The sequence below is a fragment of the Halichoerus grypus genome, chromosome 11, assembly GCF_964656455.1.
Source record: "Halichoerus grypus chromosome 11, mHalGry1.hap1.1, whole genome shotgun sequence".
NCBI classification, from domain to species: Eukaryota; Metazoa; Chordata; class Mammalia; order Carnivora; family Phocidae; genus Halichoerus; species Halichoerus grypus.
In genome coordinates this window covers 23759235-23784051 of record NC_135722.1, presented here as the reverse complement: position 1 = coordinate 23784051, position 24817 = coordinate 23759235, and the positions used below count along the sequence as shown (strand labels likewise).

Genomic DNA, 24817 nt, shown 5'->3' with positions numbered 1-24817 from the left:
AAGGGGTTTGAAAATTCAAATCCTCTGAGCCGCTAGAGACTCAGCAGGACTGAGGACTCAGCCTCCTGCATCTTGCCCGGAGTGGTAAGCCTTTCCCCGCCGGCAGAGACTCAGAAGAGGTGCTAGCTCCAGAACGTGGCCACAGACAGGCCACGCTGGCCCAGTGGGCTTGCTGGGAGAGGCCTCGTGGAGCAGCCCCTGAAAGGAAGGCAAGAACCCGCAGCTGGCTGCACCCAGGCTGCCTCTTTGAAGGTCGGGGCTACAAGCATTTTCCCGCACAAAGGGAGTAGTGCTTGGTAATGGGACAGATGATTTGCAGAGGGGCTTGGGGCCCTCCATCCTGGCACAGAGGAAGGCTCCGGGCAGCGCATCTCTCCCAGCTTCGTGGTTTCCAGGGAAATTGGAGCTGGAAAGCAAAGCTCTCCCTGGAAGCCATGAGGTTGGGATGCTCAGTGAGGAAGTAAGCAGTAACTGCTAGGGGATGGGGAGCAGATGGGAAGCAAGGGAGCTGGTGATGAGGAGTTTCTCATTGATGTGTTTGATGAAGAACCCTTTGAGGTGGAAGAGGGGCCGGCTTCACAGACTTTAAATGGATTAAAGGCAACATTTCCTACATCCTGCTAGAGACAGATTGCTTCATTTCCTGTCTTGAAGCCGGTCAGTTGCTTTTGGGCAACCGCAGTGGGCCCTGGGTCCTTCTTCTTCAGATGTGGTTGAAGTATACGCTGCCAGTTGAATTAACCACGGAGCTTAACCTTAACTCCTTCCTCTCTCCCCCCTGGCAGGGAGAGACAAGTTCTCTTTCCTGAGTATTGTGGGCTGGGAAACAGATCCTCAGATCCCTGTGTTTGTTGTGCTAATAATAACTGAGGAGCTTTGGAGTCTGCTGTTGAGCTTTTGAAATCGACTACAGACAATTTTCTCCGTCCTTGTTGAGATAAATAATGTTCCTCTTTCTAGTTAACTGAGTAAAGTAATACATTTCTCGGTGACTGGTAAACCTTCCCAAGGACAAAGAAAACATACATTTGGAGCGCATTAAGTGTTGCTAGACAATACTGAGACGTAACATCCTAATGTAGGAAGCATCTTCTGCTCGGTTTATGAGTTCTCCATCGAGCAGTTACTCCTTTAGGGTCCCAGGTAGGGTTCCATGGGACCACCGGAGCCCGTAAGACTCTACCCCGTCTGCCCGGAGCCTCCAGGGTTGGTCCGCCATCGTCCCATGCGCGCTCACCCTGAAGTGTGGCTGAGCCTGGTTGACAGGTGCAGAGACCCTGGAAGAAATATAGTGAAACTTCGGGGGGAGTTGCTCCTCTGGTTAAGCGAGTCTGCCCAATAACTGGAAGTGTTTATGCCTTGGAGGACCGTGGTTGACAGGGATCTCTCTGCGATGTGTTGCATCCCGGTTTAATCAGTGTTTACCTTGATTGGCGATAGCGCAGGGCCCTTCTTAGGAACGTTAATTTTTAGACGGGGCTGTAATACAGGGTTGCTTTTGGCTCCTTTTAGAACTTTCTGGTCTCTTTTGAAACTATCTTAGGCTGCTCTGCTTTTGGAATTCTTAAGGCAGCTTTTTATAGCTTTTCTGTCTCCTGCCATAGTTGTCTGCTTTTATTTCTTGCCGGCGGTTTGTCTGCGAAAGGCAGGCAGCAAATCCGCTCCCTTCTAATTTGCTGTGGTCTTGGCAATGCGAACGCAAGCCTTGTTGGAATTTACATAGGTGGAGAATCAATAGATCCTGAGGGAGGTGAAGCCCTGAGGGCCCCTCCAGGAGGAAGCTCCCGGCCCTTGAAGGGCATGCGCACTGCCTTTTTCTCTGGCTCGCTGCTGGGTTTGGGGAGTGTTCCTGTAGCCTCCTCTGCCTCTGTTTCTCTGCCCTCCAGTTGGGTGGTGGTGAGGATATGCTGTTTTACGATAAGGAGCGTGGTGGTGAGGATATGCTGTTTTACGAGGGGCCGTCGATAAGGAGGAACCCCAGATGTGGGTGAGCGCCAGCATGGGCCTGTGTTGTGTCAGCAACTGGCCATCTAAGTGTGGAAGATACTAAAAACAGATGTTTGTGGGCCAGAGGGCATTTTGTGAGGGAAGAGTAATGGAAAAGGAAAGCAAGTGATCCCTGAAACATTTTTGCCAGACAAGACACTTAAAAATTTTTAGTGCAATCTTTCAAACATACTGAAAAGGCAAAGTAGAATTAAGTGAACACCTGTGTCCCCAACACCCTGGTTTTTTTAAAAGATTGTATTTATTTATTTGACACAGAGAGCGAGAGAGCACAAGCAGGGGGAACAGTAGAGGGGGAGGGAGAAGCAGACTCCCTGCAGATCAGGGAGCCCTACGTGGGGCTCGATCCCAGGACCCTGGGATCATGACCTGAGCTGAAGGTAGATAGATGCCTAACTGACTGAGCCACCTAGGTGCTCCCCACAAATGCTGTTTTAAAAATCACATTACCGGGGTGCCTGGGTGGCTCAGTTGGTTGAGCGGCTGACTTGATTTCTGCTCAGGTCATGATCTCGGGGTCGCAAGATCGAGCCCCACGTCAGGTTCTGCGCTCAGCAGGGAGTCTGCTCTACAGGACTGCGGGAGAGTCTCTCTCTCTCTCTTTCTCTGCCCCTCCCTCCACTCACTCACTCTCTCTCTCTCACAAATAAATAAATCTTTTTAAAAAAATCACATTGCCTATTGTTATATTATTATAGCTATATTATAATTAATAATTATTTTATTATCAATATATTATAATAATGATATAATTATGGCTATACCTAATAATACTGTATTGTGTACTTGAAAGTTGCTGAGAGTGTCGATCTTAAAAGTTCTCATCACAAAAAAAAAATTTGTAACTGTGTGCTGATGTATGTCAACTGGACTTATTGTGGTGATCATTTCACAATGTATACAAATATTAAATCATTATTTTATACACCTGAAACTAATTTAATGTTATATGCCAGTTTTACCTCAATTAAAAAAAAATCATATTTCCATTTTGCCTTATTTGCTTTAGATTTTTAAAATAAAATGTTACCAGATATCATTAGAAGTTCACAGTATATACCCCTTCCCGGATTCTATCCTTTTCCCCTCTCTCCGGAGGCATCTACTGTCCTGAACTTACCTTGCTCCCACACTACCATATTTGTGATACTTACCCATCTTGACTCTGGTTCGTTGATTTTTGGGTTTTTTTTTTTTTTTTTTTTTGGTTGATTGACTTTTTACTACTGTTTATCAGGGGTTGGCAAACTATGGCTTCTGGGTCACATTTGGCCTACCACCTGTTTTTATTTTTTTTATTTTTTTTAAAGATTTTATTTATCTGACAGAAAGAGAGAGAACAAGTAGGCAGAGAAACAGGGAGAGGGAGAAGCAGGCTCCCCGCTGAGCAGGGAGCCGGATGCGGGGCTCGATCCCAGGACCCTGGGATCATGACCTGAGCCGAAGGCAGACGGTTAATGACTGAGCCACCCAGGCGCCCCACCACCTGTTTTTATAAGTAAAGTTTATTGGGACACAGCCATGCTCTCTGTTTATGGATTTTCTATGGCTGCTTTGCATTGCAATGGCAAAAGCTGAGTAGTCCTGACAGAGACAAAGGCAGAGTGGTTAGCAGAGCCTTAAATACTTAGGAACTGGCCCCTTACAGAAAAAGTTGGCTACCTCCTGCCGTAGAATTCTGTGGTACCGACGTAGCACCTTGTATCTGTTCTCTTGTGGGTGAACATTTGGGTCATTTCTCATTTTTTTTATTTTACAAACAGTGCTTCAGTAAACATTTCTGTTTTTTCGGGATTCTCCCTGGAGTGTGTAGCTGGAAGCGACATCGCTGGGCTGGAGAGCATGGGCACCTTTTTATTGGATATTCCTAAATCGGTCTCTGAGGTCGCTCTCCCAATTTGCACTCCCACTGGTGGTCCCCGAGACCACCACATCCTTGCCAACAGCCTGGTATGTTAAGACCTTAAGTTTGGCCAGTCTGCTGTGGTCAAAGTGGTGCTTCATTACCGATGACAGTCAACGTTTTTTCCGGTTGTTATGGACCATTTGCCATTCCTCTTGTGGCAGTTGCCTGATCGTGTCCTTTGCCCATTTTCCTACTGAGTTGTTCGTCTTTTTCCTCTTGTGTTGTGAGAGATCTTTATATAACCTGGCTACTAGTCCGCTTGGTTATATGCATTAAAGCCAGTCTGTGACTTGGTTTTCAGTCAGTCTGGATTCTTTATTGGAACTGTGTTTTAAGGTATCGTCAATATTAGTTCATCTTGAAGATGTGTGTGGTTTGTCTATACACATCCATGCACACACACATATATGTAATGTATATGTGTACACATATGTGCATGCGTGCACACAGATGACTTCTTTTCCGTGCGTGAGTTTGTAGGGTTGAAAGGGTGTGAGGCTGAAGAAAAGTAAGTGGATGCCAGCCCTGTCAGCAAGGTCGATTGAGCACAGATCCCCCACCAGGGTGTTCACGTACTTGTGCAGCTGCCCCAGCTTGGACCAATTAGAGCGCCTTTCCATCGGAGCGAGCTGATTGCTGCTGACACTTTGGCTGCAAACACGTGACCCACAAGGTCCCAGGGAAGCTGAAGGCCACCACCACGGGAGGCCGAAGGGTTTGGAGGGCTGCCTGGGACAGAAACCAAACGTGATTTGTGGTTTGAGCTTCCCCATTTTGGTTTTGGCTGAAATCAGACCTTGGTTTCATTCTGATCAAGTTGAACCGTCCTCTGGCCCACAGCAATTGAAATAATTAAAACTTAAATTTTCAGGCCAGACTACTTTTGCGTGACTTTACACTTATCTTTTTTAAAACCGAGAGCACTGGCTTCCTCTGTCCCTCTGTCTCCTCTGACCTTTCAAGTCAAACTTTCTGAGTTAAATAGTTAAAGATATTAAAAAAGAAAAGAACCAAAAACCTCTGCAGTCCTTTGGGTTTATGAAGCCCTGTGAAGTCTTCAGCCCTCGCAGCCTTAATCTATGTGTATCGTAGCAATAGCTCAGTGAAGCGTGTGGGGAAGATGTATCACAAATGCTGTCTTGCAGTTGAGGTCCACCAAGGGACATCACAGCTGACTTGCCCCTGTTACCATCGCAATCTCCGTGCTGGGCCTGGCACCCCGATCTGGTGCTCTTCCTACCACGTGTAATACAGGTGTGGGCTCAGTTCATTCCCCAACATCCAGTATGTCCCCTCCTCATCATCGCCAGTATTGCCTTTGCTGGGAGGGACACGCTCACGGGACCGAGACAGACATAACTGGGGGAGCATGTCTAACGCTCCCTGAGCATGTGCTGTGAGTCAGATTTTGCACTGCACGTTTGCTCACATGTCGTCTCATTTGATGGACAAATTAATGCTCTAAGCAGGGCTGGCTTCACGGGCCTGTCACCTGCATGGTTATACAGGGCCCAGCTCAGCTTGGAAGGGGCCCTTCTTGAATTTTTAATTTTGAACAGCTGACCCTACATTTTCAGTTTGCACTGGGCCCCACAACTTACATAGCCAGTCCCATCTACAGGCAAAGACACCCAGGCTCAAAGAGGTGAAGTAATTTGCTCAGGATTACACAGCTCATAACTGGCAGAGCTGGGATTGCACTGATTCCTACTTTGCTACTTCATTTATTGAAAATAGAGCTCTGGAATGAGCCTTATTTGAATTGCACTGCAGGGAACAGGGGAACAAGGTAAATTGTGCTGTGGAAATACTGATCTTCTGTGGAGATTTGCTTGTGTGTTGTTAAGTAGCTTTGCGTTGGCCTCCCACTGGCCAGTTGCCACCCACTTCCTTGAGGGGAGTGACCATACCTGTTACTTGTTTTGAGGTTCTGGAAGTGCCTAGAACGGGGACCCTCACAGGGGTGCTGTTCAGGTTGACCAAGTAGGTTAATGGGCTTCTTTGATTGCAAAGAAATGGAGACCACTGAGTTCACTGTGGTGAGCCATAAAGGTACCTGAGGGATTAAGAGGCCAGTCCATAGTTACAGAACCAGAGGAATCCAACATAGCTCTTGGACCACCAGATCATCCCATCACTCCCTGGGTAGCAGAGGTTCACAGATTCCCTGACTCAGCTCCTCCTTCTGGCTTTGCTTCTCTGTGTGTCTTACGCTACCAACCATTTCACACGTGACTCTCCCGGGAGATTCAGGTTTTGCCTCAGGCCCTTCAGAGGCACCTGGAGGTTAACCATGTGGAGTGAGGCATTACCTTCTGGCCACACTGGTATGGTACAGAGCACTGCCTGGTGACTTGGGAGAAGGAGCTTTTAGAATGCGACAGGGTAAGTCTTATCCTGTCCCACTCATTGGCTGGCCAGTTTCCCAGGATGGTCTTTGAGTCAGCCATCTTAGAAATGAGCTCACTGCTTCCTGAGCAGGACACACTCCTGGCAGGAGAAGGTTCTTGGGGTTCCCGTGAGCTCACTGCTTCCTGAGCAGGACATACTGTGGCTGGAGAAAGTTCTCAGAGTTCCCGTGAGCTCACTGCTTCTTGAGCAGGACACACTTCTGGCTGGAGAAGGTTCCCGGGGCGTCCGTTAGCTCACTGCTTCCTGAGCAGGACACACTATGGCTGGAGAAAGTTCTCAGGGTTCTTGTGAGCTCACTGCTTCCTGAGTAGGACACACTTCTGGCTGGAGAAAGTTCTTGGAGTTCCTGTGAGCTCACTGCTTCTTGAGTAGGACACACTTCTGTCTGGAGAAGGTTCTCGGGGTTCTTATGAGCTCACTGCTTCCTGAGCAGAACACACTGTGGCTGGAGAAGGTTCTCGGGGTTCCCCTGAGCTCACTGCTTCCTGAGCAGGACACGCTTCTGGCTGGAGAAAGTTCTTGGGGTTCCTGTGAGCTCACTGCTTCTTGAGCAGGACATGCTTCTGACTGGAGAAAGTTCTCGGGGTTCCAGTGAGCTCACTGCTTCCTGAGCAGGACACACTGTGTGGCTGGAGAAGGTTCTCGGGGTTCCCGTGAGCTCCCTGCTTCCTGAGCAGGACACACTCCTGGTTCTGGGAGTTCTGCATGGGACTTGCTGGCCTCCCTGGTGACCTGCTCTGTTTTCCCTTCACAGCGGCGAACCCTCTGCTTTGTTCCACCGCCCGCTACCACTGTAAGAATGGCCTCTGCATTGACAAGAGCTTCATTTGCGATGGGCAAAATAACTGTCAAGACAACAGCGACGAGGAGAGCTGTGAAAGCTCTCAAGGTAGGAAGCCTCCAAAGCTTTAAAAAAATAATTGCATCACCACACCACAGAAACACCGAAAGCAACACCTATACCCCCTCCAGATACAACAGCCATGTTAATGTTTGCACTTTACCTTGCAGCCCCTCTACCCTTGTTTTTACCTCTAACGCACCTACCATTTTGGATTTCGTATTTCTCCCATATGAAGTATCACATGTATGTTTTCTCTTCAAAACCGTAATTCGCCCCGGCTGGGTTGCGTATGGTCAGGATGCTCTTCCGTGGTTTTCTAAATTGTTGCATTGTTGGGGCCCACCTGGATTGTTTCCTTCCCTTGAATTACTTCTTCAGGATAAATTCTGCACAGTGGGACATCCGCGCAGTTCATGGCTTACACCTCCACATGCAGCTGTTGGAAACAGTTTTTTCTTTTCTTTACACGGGTGCTAGCCTGGTCTGTGCCTGTCAGTTTCACCTTCATATCCCAGGCATCACTGCTGTCCTATTTTTTCCATTTTTGCTAATTTAGTAGTCATAGAATGATAGCTTCCCAAATGCTTTAATTTGCATTTCTCTGATTATGAGCTCAACATTTTCCCCCGTGTGTTTGTTTACTACTTTGTTCCCTCTTGTGTGAATTGTCTGCTCCTATCAGGACTCTTGATCTCAGAGCAATTTTATGGAATCTGAAGGGATGCAGTTGGGGGGATGGGAAGGTGAGCTTTTTAGGGAGTCCAGAAGGATACAGCGGGGTCGTACCCTCCTCTGTTAAAACTGACCAGGCACTTTTCTTTACTCATTGACTTTTTTTCTGGTAAACACGTATTTTTTCAGTGATTAAAAAAATATATAAAGATTTAAAAATGTATATCCATATTAAGGCATCGTAAAAAGTATATATTTTTAATGTTGTAAACTGATACGATCTGTATGCAGTCACTACTCTTTTCACTTAATATCCTATTGCTGTGATTCACCCACATTATTGTTTGTTGGTAGAGTTCATTTGTTTGGACTGTTATTCGGTATTCTGCTGTGTGTACCACAGTTTATAGATTGAATAAAATTATAAACCAGAAAAGCAAGAGGAAGGGGGCTAATTGTTTAGCTCATATGTTGGGAGGCAGGATGGATGGAATAAGCTCCGTGAAATTACAAGTAGGTCCTTTTCAAAGTCCTAGCCTTTGTTTTGGCTGATGTTTATTATGTTATTAAAAATAAATAAATGAATGAATGAATGGGTCTTATGTAGGCCACTGGTGAGGGTAGGTCACACATCAGAGATTATGACCAGTCCAAGTCTATATGCCTGAGGTCCATAGACAAGAAAAGATAAAATGTTTATCAACATAGATTTTGCCGAAACTTGTGCAGAGAACAGCTCTGGGAGGTGAATCTTGGGTAGAATTAACTTCTGATTGTCCTCGTCTGGAAAATCCTCTCCTTGAGTTTTCCCTTTACTAGTGATTCTCAAAGTATCATCCCGAGACCAGTATCACCAGCATCATGTAGGAACTCTTTGGAAACACAGAGCTCAGGCTGCATCCCAGATGAACAGAATCAACCCAGGAAGTAAACCCAGCAGTCTGTGTTTTAACGAGTCCTCCAAGTGGTTCAAATACACGGTAATTCTGAGAACCCACTGTTTTATACTAACTTTAGAGAGGTTTCTAATCCTGTAATTTGCCTGGGAATTTCTTTTCTTTTGTTCTTTTTTTTTTTTTTTGCTTTTTTAGAGAGCATGCACAAGTGAGCAGGTGTGGGGGTAGAGGGAGTGGGTGAGAGAGAATCTCAAGCAGGCTCCACACTCAGTGTGGAACCTGATGCAGGGCCTGATCTCACGACCCTGTGACCATGACCTGAGCCAAAATCAAGAGTCAGATGCTTAACTGACTGAGCCACCCAGGAGCCGCTTTCTTTTTTTTAAGAGAGAGGTCAGAATTCACAAGTGGGGAGGGGCAGAGGGAGAGGGAGAGAGGGAGTCCCAAGCAGGCTCCATGCTCAGCACAAAGTCTGATGCAGGGCTCGATCTCACCACCCTGATGTCATGGCCTGAGCTGAAACCAAGAGTCAGACCCTCAACCAACTGAGCCACCCGGGCTCCCCTTGCCTGGGAATTTCTAAACTGCTGATCGAACAGTAAGGTGCTTCTAGCCTTCACACAAAGTCAAATTTTTATAAACCAAAACATATGCCAGTCTGTCTCCTATGGCATCTGCCATCAGCTGTGATGGATATCAAGTAGGGAAGAACAATCACTAAGTCAAGGAAGTATGAGCATAGATAGGAGGGCTGGAGGAACATTTTCTGTAAATACTATTTCTTATATAGTTTACTATGTGTTCATGTATCTTAGACTCACCAATGGTGCCATGAGATGTTCAGCAAAACTACCCCTAAGTCTAAAACTTGGTTTTGGCAGCATCCCCCTACCCTCCACATGCTTGTCCCTGCATTTTGCTGAAGCAGATTTTTTGCTCGCCCTTAAGAACCATCTCTCTGATGGCTGGTTGAAGTTTGTATTTCTAAGTCCAGCTCCTTTCTCTCTCTCTCTGCATTGTATTCTTGTATTATAAACACGAGGTGTAGAGTAAGTCAGAGGTGGACACATGCACACGAAGCCCAGCTCTTGGCAAATACATGATGTGAAGCTTCCCTTAGAATCTCAGCTTTGTGCCTTCTGTACCCAAATGACAGTCCTGTGGAAAGTGAGCTCTCAGAAAACAAGTCCCGTTGGGACGTGGGGGACAGCTGTCTGGTGCCTTTTAGTAAGACAGCCTCCGAGCAAGGGTGCCCGTTGTGGAGAGGCACTGATGCTAGTTACCAAAGAACAGGAAGCGTGCCTCTTCCCCCCCTCGAATCCCACAGATCCTACCTAGTAGCACGGGGCCCAGCACAGAGTGGATTCAGTAAGTGCTGTATACTAGAAAAGATGTCTTTGTAGGGTGTTATGTTATGAAGCTGTGTTTATTTATTTATTTTTTGAGAAAGAGGGGGAGCAAGCGAGCGTGCGAGCTTGAGCAGGGGGGAGGGGCAGAGGGAGAGGGAGAGAGAATCTCAAGCTGACTCCACGCTCAGCGCAGAGCCCGACGTGGGGCTGGATCTCACGACTCTGAGATCATGACCTGAGCTGAAATCAAGAGTCGGGCGCTTAACCCCCTGAGCCAGCCAGGAGCCCCAGGAAGCTGTGTTTAATTTGTACCTTATGTCGTATTACAGTGTATATGTGTTTAAGCTTTGCAAGTTCAAGTATACACAATCTATTAATAAGTATTTTACTGTTGTTTAAATAGAGTAGATGATTCTGTCATTCCCTAAATGGGAATATGCCCCACAGTGAGCATGAGATGAGAATCTGGACCTGCTGGCCCCTTGGCCGGTCTGCAGTGCTGCATTCCTCCTAGGATGTGAGCATCCTCCTGCTCTCTGTGTGATTCTAGTACCAAAGGCTATGCTTTTCTCTATCATGTAGCTTCTAAATGTGAACTGGCTCCTAATTTTGGTGCTTGAACAAAGGAATACCATTGTACCAGTGCTGGGCGCAAACCTGACTCGTACTGGGCTTTTGAGAGACTGAGCTTCATGCAGTGTCTTCCTGAAGAATTTCAGAGGCATCTTGACTAGACAAAATATGGTCTTACACAGCACAGGGTTTGGCCCATTGGTCATCCTATTCACAGCGAACATTGATCTAGCCTAGTATGCACCAGACACTGTGCTGAGCACCTTCTGCACGTGAGCTCATTTAGTCAGAAACTATCCTATCTGCTTCTGCTGGACTCCCAGCCCTTGAAAAATGCGTCTTTGCTTTCGATTGATGTGGGAAAAGAAAATTATATTTTATAATGTTTATTTGGATGGAGTGGAGAGAACTGGCCCAAAGACAGGAAATAGGGTGCTTGAAATACTTTTCTTCTGACTTAATGAGGGTATGAAAAAGCAGTGTCTCCACTTTAAAGACACAGCTGTGTGCGCCTCTCCTCCCCTCCTTGCTCATCCCGATTCAGTCCCCTTCTTTATCCTTGGCCTTTAAAACTAACAACAGACTGTCAGGACTTGGAAGTGGGAGTGGACCGTGAAAGTGCAACCATTCATTACCATACTTTTGTGTTCCATTCGAGATGTAATAGAGACCAAAGAACACTGTGGTGCAATGGATTTTTAATTGGGGATTCATTGATTGGAAACACAGCCCATTTACCAGGCAATTCCAAAAGCAGGCTTGCATGTGGCTTGTCTGTTTCTTAGGAGCACATCTGGGAGTCAGCAGGAACTGCTGGGAAGATGTAGGGTGTGGCCAGCACTCAGGTAGCCTCAAATATGGTGGATTCAATCCTAATTAAACACATTGATTCTTTTCAACTTTGGATAAATGACCGAATGGGGTAGGCATCCTGCAATGATCCTTACCCCCTGGGTGAAGTTCACACCCTGGTATAATCCCATCCTTTGAATGTGATCAAGACCTTATGACTGGCATGGTTTGTTTTTTTTTTTTAATTATGGAAAAATACACATAATGTAAATTTACCACCTTAACCATTAAGCGTGTAGTTCCATGGTGTTAAGTATATTCACATTGTTGTGCGACCTATCTCCAGAACTTTTTCATCTTGCAGAACTGAAACTCTGTCCCCATTAAACAGCTCCCTGTCCTCCACTCCAACCCCTGACAACCACCGTTCAACTTTCTGTTTCTGTGAATTTGACTCTATGACAACGCATGGAAGTGGAATCGTACAGTATTTGTCATTCTGTGACTGCTTAGTTCACTTAGAGGAATGTCCTTAAGGTTCATGCATGCTGTAGTGTGTGTCAGGATTTCCTTCCTTTTTAATTAAGGCTGAATAATACTCCATCGTATGTCTGTACCACATTTTGTTTATTCATTCACCCGCTGATGGACATTTGAGTTGCTTCCACCTTTTGGCTGCTGTGAACATGGGTGTAGAGATGGCGACTCAATTTGAGTAAAGAAAGTACAGCACAGTTGATTGCCACTTCCAAGATTGGATTAGAAAAGACTTTGGCGTCTGTTTTGCTTGCTCTCTCCTGCTTATGCGGACGGAAGCCGGCTGCCATCTTGCAAGCTGCCTCGTGGAGGGGCTCCCGTGGCAAGGAACTGGGTAGGGCTCTGATCCAAAGCCAGCGAGGACCTGAGTCCTGTCAGAGGCCGCCTGATGGAGCTTGGAAGTGGCTCCTCCAACTAGCCCAGGCTTGAGCTGTCTGTGGCCCAGACACGCACCTTGACTGTAAACTTGTAAGAGGTCTTGAGGCAGAGCTAAGCCACTCCTGGGATTTGGACCCATGGAAACTGGCAGAAAATACACGTTTGGTTTTTTAAGCCTATACATTTTGGAGTAATTTGTTATATAATAACGAATAACTAATAAAATGAATACCTCTTAAGTGGGTCCCAGTTCTGATTGCTGTCATCACAGAGAGAGCTTCTGAAGACTCAGGTGACGGTGAGAGGGTCGGGCCTGGGAAAGGACCTGAGGCACATAGGCGATGCATACATACATGAGTAGCCATCACTCCGTGCACTAAGTAAATGGCAGACACCAGTTTGAGCATCGTACCTGTATGTTCCTATTCAGTCCCACAAAATTCCCATGAGAGAAGGTCCTCTCCCAGAAAATGACTCCCATTTCTAGATGAAGAGCTTGAGGAACACATGGGTTGTTCGTGGTTCTGTTTTGTCCACGTAGCGAGCAAATGGTGAAGCCAGGATGGCAACAAACGAACATTCTTCATGCCACCTTGTGACACTGCCATCTGGTTACCACTCGCCCGGGACCAGGAGCTCCAGGTGGTCTGTGCACGCCCGGCCCTTGGTCCTGTGAGCTCAAGGGGAAGGCTGCATACGAAGGCTAGTGCATTTCCCCTCTTTTTGTACTCAGGTTTTCCTTTCAGTAGGAAAGACTAATGATGCCTGTCCACCTTCCCACTCCATGAGAGATGCTGGAGAGTTAAGCATTTCTAAAAAAGCCACCAATGCCAAGATAGTTAATTGAGTATTTTGGCAATTGGGTTGCGGTTTTTTTATCTTGCCTGCTGTATCCTGGTGATAATGCTCAAGGAGAATTTGGAAAGCTGGTCGTGAGGTTTGGCACCTCTCCAGAAGCTAACAGTGACAGCTTTGTCCTGTTTCTTCTGTAGAAGTGTGTGTGTGTGTGTGTGTGAAAGAGAGAGAGAGATTGAAGGAGGGAGGGACAGAGAGAGAGCGAGAGAGAGCCAACAGGCAGTCCATACTGGTGTTTTGTCAGTGGGCAGGTCATGGGGTGCCTCCATGTGCCAGGGCTTGGGCTGCATACACAGGATACAGTAATGGCCTTGGCCTTTCTTGAATTTTGTCCTCCCCCCAAATTCATACGTTGAAGTTCTAACCGCCCCCCCCATGTCTCAGGATGTGACCTTATTTGGAAATAGGGTCATGGCAGATGTAATTAGTTAAGATGAGGTCCTGCTGGAGTCAGGTGGGCCTCTAATCCAGTCTGAGTGGTGCCCTTATAAAAAAGGACACACTTGGACACAGACGCCACGTGAACACGAAGGCAGAAATTGGGGGTGATACGTCTATGAGCCAAAGGGCTCCAAAGATTGCCAGCAAGCCAGCCGCAGTTAGGGGAGAGGCATAGAGCAGATCCTCCAGCCCTCGGAGGAGCCAACCCCGCCACCATCCAGCCTCCAGAACGGCGAGACCGTAAATTTCTGTTGTCTAAGCCATCTGGGGTGTGGTGCTCTGTTCACAGCAGCTCTAGCAAACTCCTGCAGCCCCCAGGAAGCCACACTCAGGCAGGGCACAGCTGTGCACCGAGTGTCGCAGTAGAAATAGGAACGAGGGGGCGTGAAGTGCTGGAGAGTGACCAGAGCACCAGGGCCGAGAGAGAAGTGAAAGCCTGTGGCGTGTGAAGGGGATGGTAGTCGAGAATGAGTCCTCGGCAGTGGTGGGGGGGCGGTTGCCACTCTGCCTGCTCTTTGGGGTTGCAGAGCTGCGCTTGGTTCAGAGGACGTCTCCCAGCTTATAATTCAAGAAGCTTATTTTCTGGACTTGGTGGAAGGCAGGCCTCATTATCCCGGTCTCCACAGCACTGCTGGAACTGGAGTCCGAGTCAGCACCCCTGCAAGCGTCTGACCGAGACCATCAGCACCTCTGTTTCTAGGACCTGAGGACAGTTGCACTTGTATCTTTCCCCGGCCGGTCCCGATGTCCCAGCCAACCTAAATTCACCAGCCACTGCCTGTGGGTGAGAGCTGGAGCCCAGGCTTCCAATGAATAAATATCTAGCCCCAGGAAGGAAGAATTAGGGACGGTGATTGCCGCTTGCCCTACCCTCTCAAACACCGCAAAGAATGCAGGAGAGCCGAGGGAATGCAGCAAGATAAAACCAAGTGACTCAACAGCCAAAGATCATTTCTAGAGAAATCGTGGAGGGCATGAGATGGGAGAATACTAGTTGTTATTGTAACTTTTCAAGTATGAATGGAAAAGACCTTTCTATATTTAAAAAAATAGTAGTCTGCATTTAGGGGATCCAACCCAAAATGTCGCAACCTCCAAGTTGATGGGTAGTCAGTATTGACTACAAAGCTTTGGCCACCAAGGGATGCCAAGAGCTATGCTAGACGGGCCCTAGGAAAGAACCGTCACCGCAAAAGAACTCATTTGGCTTTGCTTAGAATAAAGCTGCTGGAGGTACTATTAATGGCAGGATTGCGGGAGCCTTTTTTCCCCTTTTAATTTGAGAGTTTGAGAGCCCAGCTGGGCTGGGAAAGGCAGAGATGCTGAGTTCGTTGGAAGAAACAGAAGGAGGATGGGAGACGTCTATTGCCATCTCTCTGTACCTGTGTGGTTTTCTTCTTCATAATTGAGTGTTTGCATCACGAAAGCTTCCTTTCCTTGAACTGAACTGTCCCTCATTGAGAAGCAAGTCGGAATGATTCTCCTCTCGAGACCGTAATTGCTTCCTGATCTCGCAGCCCCCATGGTAATCTTCAGAGCTATTTCTTTAAGCTCCCCCATTCATTGCTCGCACATGTCCCCCTTCTCTTGGCTCTTCTGGCTTCCGCCTCCGTCTGTCCATCTGTCCCCCCCTCTCCTTGGCATGTGGGGACGTCCAGTCTGGACACCTGAGACAGCAGACCCCATGTGGGGCTTACTGCCTCTCTGCAAGTCTGCTTTGCAAGTTTTTGGAGCTGCTGCTTGATTATGCAGGGGACATCTGTCTGTCCCATCTGTGGACAGCTTGTGGCCCTCAGTTCCCCGTATCGCCCCCTTCCCCAGCACCCTATTACTTTCCTAACTCTTCTTGATACTCATTCGCACAAACTATTAGCAGAGTGCCTCCTGTTGCCTGGCCCCCACCCGAGTTCTGGAAGAAACACACAGCTAGATCAGATTAAAATTGCTCCCAGTCTGCAGGGGAGAAACAATGCCCTGCAGATAATTACCCAAGAGTGTGATAAATGCTATAGCAGAGGACTGAGTAGCTCGCCGTGGGAGACATGAGGGCATGACTGGGACAGTGAGGAATGACAGTTTCCGTAGGCTAGAATGGCAGGACTTCAGAGAAGAGAAGTCTTTGCCCAGTCTTTAAGGATAAATAAAAATGGACCCAGAAACAAGCAGGAGGTTGGGCATCCAGCCAGAGGGGGTAGGGCAGGAACAAAGTGTGCATATGTATGTGTGTGGGGTGGGGGTGCGTGGTGGGGCGGGAAGCTGTCAGGGTGGTTTGGAGCTGACCCGTGGAGACCCGCTCCCTGCATGCTTCCCTTGGAAGGTAGAGTCAGAGGAAGACAATCAGGGGAAATGAGATGCTCAACCCTGGTAAGGGATTTCATAGGAGGGGCTGATTATCATTGCATACAATGAGAATTCTGATTCTCTGTGGCTCTTATTGGGCTCTGCTATCCCACCAAGCAGAAGTCTAATTGAGACTTGGGGAAACTATAAATAATAGATGCTGTGAATTCCCCAGGATGAGAATTGTTTGGGAGGGTTGATGACCATAGGCTGGATATTCCCCATCCCCTACCCTTGACTAATAGCTTGAGCGTCCTTCTTGGGTTATGCAGTCCTGTGATTATCTTTCTTTTTTGGCCCTAATGTGGTTATCTGAGAACTCTGGCCTGTGAAAAGTGGAAATGTGCCCTGATGTTGCAAGTATCTTGTCACATTCTCCCAGATGCTCCTGGAGGACCTCTTTCTCATTTTCTCCTTGTTGCTGTATGGAAACTCGGCAGGTTATCAGGCTGGTTAATCTATGGTTCTGGAATGCCACAAAATGACACAGAGCCATGTTCTCCTTCTGTGAGTTTTCTTCCTTGAGATCTTGTCCCTTCTGTAATCATGTGAGCTGCTCAAATTTGTACTGGTAGTCAGCTTTTATTGAAGGTCTTCAGCAGGGAGCACTCTGCTAGGTGCTGTGAGAAGTCAAGAGAATTCCTAGGAGCTGCTCTGTTCTCCAGTAGCTTAACTTTCAGTTGAGAGAAAACCCAGGAATGCACAACCACCCCTTTGACCAACACTACCAACTTGAAGAATGTTGCATTAACCCTTGCATTTGAGAGTATGAATTAATGTGCTCTGTATTCTGGATACCAACACATATTAGATATGTTGTATTAGCTGCCCTAACCTGAGCTCCTTCCCGATTGTGTACTCCACTCACGACCTTTGGAAGGACCAGCCCTCCATGCTCCAAGACTGTTCCTAACCACCTAAGCCACTGTGGACCCAATGAAGCATGGACACATGACTCAAGGCCAGTCTGTTCATGGGCTGGCCAGCAGCAAATCAGAATGTCTCCCTTAAACTCAGATGCTCAGGGCTGAGTCAGCCTTAAGAGGCTGAGCAAGCATGGAAGGACAGGGCACGGCCACATGGAAGCCACAGTTGGGAAGGGCAGAATTCAGAGTAGGGGTGCACGTCTGCCTGGAGGACCTGCCTAAGAGGCCACAGGTGGCAGCCCCCCAGATAGAGAAAGAGATAGTGTTGGCTTTATTCTGTATGGCCCCCCAATTCTCTGCCCTGGTTCCCATGAGGCCCAAGGCCTCTGTCTCCCAGAGTAAACCTTCCCTTCCACATGAGCTGACTCAAGTGGACTACAGGTGATAATCAGCATCAGCCATTCCTTGAGTCATGGAAGGCATATGTTTCGTATTCAGACAAGCAGCAGGGAACGGGAAGATGGGAGAGGCAGAGAAAAGAGGGAAACATGCAAATTCCTTGGGGACCTTTAGGATCCACGTCAAGTGTTTCTTCCCTGATTTTTTCCAACATGAGGTTCTTAGTTTGGAAGACTGGTGGTGGTCCGGGAACTCCATATTAGTTAGGAGATTGGCTAAGTACAGTGGCTAAAATAAGGTAGAGGTGATATTTTCAATAAGTGCCTTAAATAAGATGAAATCTCTCACATATTACACCCCAGAGATGAGCGGTCTGGGCCAACAGGGCGCTCGGACCTCCTCAGCGCTCCCAAAGCTGCTCCAATGGCCATGAATCCCAGACATTGGAAAGAAGGAGAAAACCAGGATGGGCCACTTCATCTTTATTCATAATCCAGTGACCTCAGCATAGTCACCTGCCCACAGCTAGCTGCATGAGAGGCTGGGGCATGTATTCTTTATCATTGTGGGTACTCATCTGCCCAGCTAAAACTCAGGAGTAAATGTTCCGAGAGGCAGAAGAGGAGATAATGGGTGCATGTTGGGGGAATAATGAGCCTGTGTCTGCCACAGACTTTTGTAAACTGAGCCAGGAGATCGAGGCTGCTTTATGCCAGTAGCCTGCCCTGGGCAGTGGTTTTTTGCCCTGGCCACCACGAGACCCCAGACTCGTGTGAGTGGCATTAGTCACGCAGCCCAAAAGAGGACGCTCAGCGTGCGCTTTGCTTCCTGGGCCTCTCAACCAAACAAGCCTGAGTATTCTGGGGCAGCCCCTCGCCATCCCAGGTGCCTAATTGGAGAGGCACTTGACATGTTTGTTTCTTCTTTCATGGACTCATTTATTGTAAATCTGTTGTGTGATTCTTTGAGAGCCAAGCTTTTACCTTGATCTTGGAGTTTGATCAAGGTGATAGTTATTCTTCAAATGACAGGAGCCTGACTTGTCATTTGCTTTTTTCGCAGAAGCCAGTGGGCCTCAGATCTGGCTCACTGCATCTGAAGGAAATCTCCAAGGACAGATGTTTTGTCCTCACTAGCTGATTTGTTAGGCCGCCTTTCCCGTGTGGCTCAGAATGTTTTATTTATTCATTTTTCCGACCGTTTTGGTCTACCAGTGCCTGCCTGCTTCCCTTCTGGAAGTAGGCTGTGTATACGGGGAAGTGACCGCATGTGTTGCTCCCTCCCCACCTCACACATCTCCGTGCTATCCACAGCGAATTACTTCTCTCTCTCTTTCTCCCAACCGCAGTGTGGCCATTTTAAAGTATGTCCACAAATTCCTTGCCATTCTTCTCATCAAGAACTGGAGCCCCTGTCCCTTCCCCTGGACACTGGGCCAGCGTTTGTGACTGTTTTGCCTAATAGAGTGTCGTAGAAGTGACACACTCTGTGACTTCCACGGCTAGGAAGGCAAAGGGAGTGCAGCTTCCTCCTTGCTCTCTGGAAGAGTCCCTCCAGAAAGCTTCAGCTGCCATGTAAAGAGTCCACCTGCCCTCAGGCTGCCATATTGTAAGGAAGCCCAAACCAGTCTACACAGAGAGACCATGGGGAGGCCCGTGGAGAGAGAGCAGTGTCTGCGCAGCCCCCACACGTGAGACCCCAAGCCAGAACTATTGCTCCTTTCCTGAATTCCTGAACCACAGAAACTGTGAGAGATAATCAAAGTCATTAAATTTGAGGATGATTTGTTATGCAGCAGTAGCTCATTGGAACCCCATTCCATCGGAAGGCATCTCTCTGAGCCATTGATTGAGCCGCTGATTGGCCCGAACCCTTCACTGGGCCCCTCAGTTCCCAAGAGAGCTTTCATGTGGTCCTTGTGTTCCTGAGTGTGCTCTCGCACATGGTGTCGAACACGTAGGCCAGAAAGGCTGCTGACCCCCAGACTCTGCTGTGTCACGTCTCAGTCACACGAAGCTACTCCTGGTCACCCCACAGTCACATCCCCCAAGCGTGATCACACTTCAAGTGTGATCCATGGAGGGTGTGTCACGTGCTTCTCACAGAAGCTGAATCCTAATCCCTGACCCACAGAGACCTGGGGGACCTTTATTTTCCCTGGCCAGCCCTGTGCCAGGCACGGAGGAGAACATTAGATGGGAGAAAGTCAAAAGAAAAGAAAAGAGTCCATCAGGCTTTGGGTGTGAATTTTAGGAGCAAGACCTCTCCTACCCTCACCTTAGCGACTCTATCAGACGTGTTCACGGTACAACACTGAAGAGCTCAGACTTGGCATGCGGTCAGGCAGCAGCTCTACCGGCTAGTAGCTTTGTGGCTTTGGGCAAGGGACTTAACCACTCGGAGCCTCTTCAACACCAAGGTGACAAGCCCTGCCTCCAGGATTGCGGGACGGAAAAGTGAGAGAAGGCTGCCGAGCACTTAGCTCAGAGCAGGTACTCCTAAGTGTGGATTGCGTTCCCTGTGGGTCAGCAGCTGCCCCTGGACAACCAACCACCATGCAGCTGCAGGCCCAAGCCTTTCCCTCTCTGGAGGAGCACTAAATGTAGAAGAATCACCTCTCCAGGGTGCTCGGCCTCTGCCAGCTCACAGGGTTTTTCTCCTTCCTGCCTCCCACAAGGAGCCGGGCCACAGGCTTCGTGCCATCTGGCATCTTGCTTCCTGGCCTGACAAAAGTGGAAGTAGCCATGGAACATTCCAGAGGGTGAATGTTCAGTACAGGAGGGGGTGGAGCAGACCTTCTACTGGCGAGGCAGAGATGCTCAGCGAGGGGCCTCCGAAGTGTCTCCATGATAACGTTTGTCCGGCTACGTCCTTGGAGAAACTGTCTTACTGGTAAATAACAGAAGTGAATCTGACATCAGCCTTTGTTCACTCAGCAAATATTACTGAATCTTAGGTACCTGAAATGCACCACTGAGTAAGAAAGGCCCCTACATTATGAGGTTCTCTCCATTTCTATGGACTGGCACTGGTTGAAAAGCCGTGTGTAAATCTTGATTTGTGTGGAGGACATTTACTTTGATTATTCAGGAGCAAGAACAAAGATTTGCCTTCTGGTTGCAAGAGTGATCTTTTAGAGCAAAAGTGGTGAAGTAGAATCTGGAAGAAAAGGGAGAAAAAAAAGTCTCTGGAGTCACTGATCATCCATTCTAGATGATCACACTCTGAGACATTTGGAAAAGACAAGTCACCTCAGACTAATTTATGGCGTGTTTTCCATTAGAATTGCAAAATTCGCACAGAGGGTGTTAAAGTACGGCTTCACGTCATATTTAATACAGGCTATATTTAAAGCTGGAATATGAACTGAAACGTGAAACAAAAACTAGAAGGAACTATACTAATTTGCTGGATCCTCAACTAAGCTTGGTTCTGCTCTTGTCTTTTTTTTTGCTTCCATCCTTGTTCCTTATTATTTTTCATTAGAAATGCTTTGTTTACACTTTGCAGTATCAGGGACCCTAAGGTTTGTTCTCAGCCCTCCACTCATTTCCCAGCATAGGATACCCCCGGCCATAGGGGTTTTTAAATATATTTTCTCCAAACAAGTGCTTTATCAGTTTTATGATTTGCAAATATTTTCTCCCATTCTGTGGGTTGTCTTTTCCACTTCCTTAATGGTATCTTTTGTAGCACAAAAGTTTTTAATTTTGGTAAAGTCCGATGCATGTGTTTTTTTCTTTTGTTGTTTGTCTTTTTGGTATCAGATCTCCTAAGTCACTGCCTAATCCAGGTGCCAAAGATTTATTCCTACTCTTTTTTCCTAAGAATTTTATAGTCATGGCTCATACATTTAGGTCTCTGATGTGTTTTGAGTCTGTTTTTATGTGTGGTGTGAGGGAGGGGTCCAACTTCATCCCTTTGCCTGTGGATATCCAGTTGTCCCAGCCCCTTTTGTTGCAAAGACTGTTCTTCCTCCATTGAAATTGTCTTTGTACGTTTGTCTGCTTTGCTTTTAATAAATACGCTACCTAGACTCCCTCAGCTATATTTCTAGTCTGGAGACAAATTCACAAGTAGCATGTGACAGTCCTTGTCTTCTAGGGATTTATGTTCAGAAAGAAGATGAAGCTGTGTGATGATACAGCAAACATTTTTTTTTAAAATGGTCAGATCCTCCCTCTGGATGACTTCATAATACCACATTCTTCTCTTTCATAAAGGCCGTGTAGTCGCCTTTGCCAGAATAGTGATATTTTTACCCCATAGGTGGTGGTGGTTGTTGCCATAGTCGTAGTAAGTGGGGTCTGTCCCGTGCGTGTTTACTCTGTGCCAGGCACTTCTCTGAACGCTCTGTATGTGTCATCCATTTAAACCGTGAGAACCCCAGGAGGCAGTAACTATTATCTACATTTTATCAACAGGGAAAATGAAGCCCAGAGAGGTTAGTTCATTTGCTCTGGGTCAGTCAGCCGATAGGTGAAGGGTCAGATTTGAATCCACCAACCCAGCTCCAGACACCAGCGCACGCTTTGACTCCTTCAGCAACGAGGCCAAAGTGCCTCTCCCATTCGCTGTCCTGTGCCCACTGCCCAGCACATAGTTGGCATTCGATAACCATATGCCGGATACACAATGGGATGAAATGAATAGATGGCTAGAGGAACAATCCAGACAGAAGAGCAGGGGCCAAGGGAAGGGAGGAGTGATTTATGGGAGCAAATTAGAGGAGTGAGATCTGTGGAGCTGGCCTAAGTTGAGCATGCTGCTGAAGCAGAGGTGCTCCGAGGGAGAGGGATCACCGCCTCACTGTGGGAGGAGGGGAGGAGGAGTGATGGGTGGTGCAGCGCAGGGGCGAGGCTGGGGTGCAGACGTTGCAGCCCATGGCACAATGTGCGTAGGAACAGTATGGGCACGCCATCGAGTAGGCGCATACTCCCGGGCATCCCACGGCATCGGGGACAGGGTGCTGGCCTGGGAGGCTCCACTCCGGGGCTGCACGGCCGACCAGCGAGGCCTCACCGTGGGTCCGAGGAGAGGATGCGGCACGGGGATCCCATGATTATCGTTCTGGGGGAAAATTGCCTGGTATGGAATCCAGGAGAAGTGGTACCTGCCGGCAGTGTTCCAGCAGGGAGGGCGGGCTCTTGTGAACGAGCGACGCGTGGTGGGCTGTCAGGTGAGTCAGGCTAGGAATGCGGAGCTCCTGTACTTCTCTCCCAGGATGTGAGCCGAACAATTTCCTGCGGCCTGCAGGGCTGAGAGCGCAGCAAAGCCAGGAGACCGACTGGCTTCCTGGAGGAGGCAGTGCCTGCCCCTGCGAACCCGTGGAGAGAGAGCAGCGATCACTAGTCTTAGGAAACACTCACTGCATGCCGGGCTCCAGGCATGAGCATTTTATCCCTTACCGGAATCTATTGAAGAAGTTCCTCCTCTCCCCCGTTTTACAGGGAAGGAAAATGAGGTTAGGGAGCTGGTGGGATTTTTGCATAAGGTGATTGTGATGGTTGAGTTTATGTATCCCTTCAGCTGGGCTAAGGATGACCAGAGAATTGCTGAAACGTTTCTGGAAGAGGTTAATGTTTGGATCCGTAGAGTGAGTAAAGCAGAGGGCCCTCCCTGGTGCAGGTGGGTCTCACCCAATTTATTGAAGGCAGAAAGGCGGAGGAAGGGCAGATTCACTCTCCGCTTGAGCCGAGACATCCATCTTCTCCTGCGTGAGACCTGAGACTTCGTGACATTGGTGCTCCCAGTCCTTGGGCTTTTAGACTCAGACAGGGATTTCTACCCTTGGCTCCCTGGTTCTCAGACATCTGGGTTTAGACCGGAACTGTACCACCAGCTTCCTTGGGCCTGCAGCCTGCAGAGGGCAGATCATGGGACATCTCAGCCTCCAGAATCCCCTGCGCCAGGGCTTCGTAGTGTAAATATCTATGTCTGTCTGTCTGTCCATCCACCTGTCTGTCTATCTATCTAGTCTCCTGTTGGTGTTCCTCTAGAGAACCCTGACTGTCCAGTCATCCAGTAAATGGCAGAGCCTGGGTTTGAAACCCACGCTCTTTTTTTTTTTTTTAAGATTTTTTATTTATTTATTTGAGAGAGAGAATGAGATAGAGCATGAGTGGGGGGAGGGTCAGAAGGAGAAGCAGACCCCCTGCTGAGCAGGGAGCCCGATGCGGGACTCAGTCCCGGGACTCCAAGATCATGACCTGAGCCGAAGGCAGTCGCTTAACCAACTGAGCCACCTAGGCGCCCCTGAAACCCACACTCTTGTGACCTCAGAGCTGAAGCTCTTCACTACTATGGTCTAAAGACACAATCTCTGCCCCCCTAGGATCTTGCCGTTTAGTTTGGGTGACCAGGTGAACAAACTGAAAACAACAAGGGAGCAAGTGAGGGGTTCTGGGTGAACCGCTTGGGGATGCTGTTCAAGATGGAGCTGTGGCCGAGAAAATGGAGGCTCGGTGTGTGGCAGAGAATGGAATGGGCTTGCTCTGCACAGTTGAGAGTTAAGCGCTGATGAAGTCGCCTCTCCAAGACTCCGTTTTCTCCTCTGGAAAATGAGGACCAGACCCATCTCCTCATTTATTGTGACTCTCCAATAAATAATGTTGTGAAGGGCTTAGCGTAGGGCTTGGCACGGAGGAAGCACTCAGGATCAAGAGGCTGCCGGGGGTCACGGTCGCTTCGTGACTACTGGTGCTGATACCATAGAGGCTTAGATGCGGAGAGGAGTAAGACCCAGCCCCAGGCCTCGAGGAATTTAGAGGCCAGTGAAGGAGATATGCAAGGGAATAGATCATTCCCGCACTGCTCCCACCTCTGCCTATGCACTCCCCACTCCCAGATTGTTAGTACTCAAGCCAACATTGTCAGATGAGTAAACGTCAGTGAATATTTCAAAATGTGGTGTGATATACACAACTCGAGAGTTCTACCCGGTCCGCAGTTTGGGAGGGTCGGGTTCAGCTGATGGGGGCCAGGCTCACCTCCTCCCTACAAGCTGGGTTCAGGTTTGCTCCACCTGTTTCTCTTTCTTCCGGGAGACATGGGCCACCCAGGGCATGTTTTTCTCCTGGCAGTGTTAGAAGTGCAAAAGCCCATCCCCAACTGTACGAGCACATTTTAAGGCTCTGCCCATGGCACACACCGTGGCCCCATCGGCCAGAATAAATTACACAGCCAAGCCCAGGCTCCGTGGGGTGGGAAATCCGCTCAGCCTCAGAGAGCCAAACTGCAGGGTTACATGGCCAAGGGCGTGGGTGCGGGAAAGGGGGGAAGAATGGGGAACAGCAACGTATTTTACACCGAAGTTTGGAGGCGGCGGGTGGGGGGAAGGTAGGTTCTGGCCACAAATGCCTGCCCTTGACCCTGCAGATGTCTCGATTCCCAGGATGCCTGCCCAGCTGTGGCAGAGCACTTCCCTCCCCACCTTGACCCTCCGAGCCTGCCACCCAGATTCCTAAAGCGGCCGTCGGAGAGCCGAGCTCTGACTCCAGCCCGCGCTGCCATTTACTGAGTCTACCTCCAGCTCGTTATTTACACAGACC

General features: G+C 48.3%; 1 protein-coding gene across 5 annotated transcripts in view; it reads left to right on the top strand.

The window, feature by feature from the left end:
• Positions 1-24817, top strand: part of LDLRAD3 (low density lipoprotein receptor class A domain containing 3) — a 222634-nt gene that overhangs the window by 113153 nt on the left and 84664 nt on the right. For all 5 annotated transcript variants that reach the window (XM_078058196.1, XM_078058197.1, XM_078058200.1 and 2 more), the window contains one exon: positions 7080-7214. In XM_078058196.1, coding sequence (XP_077914322.1) covers positions 7080-7214 — 135 coding nt within the window. The remainder of the gene's footprint in view (positions 1-7079; positions 7215-24817) is intronic.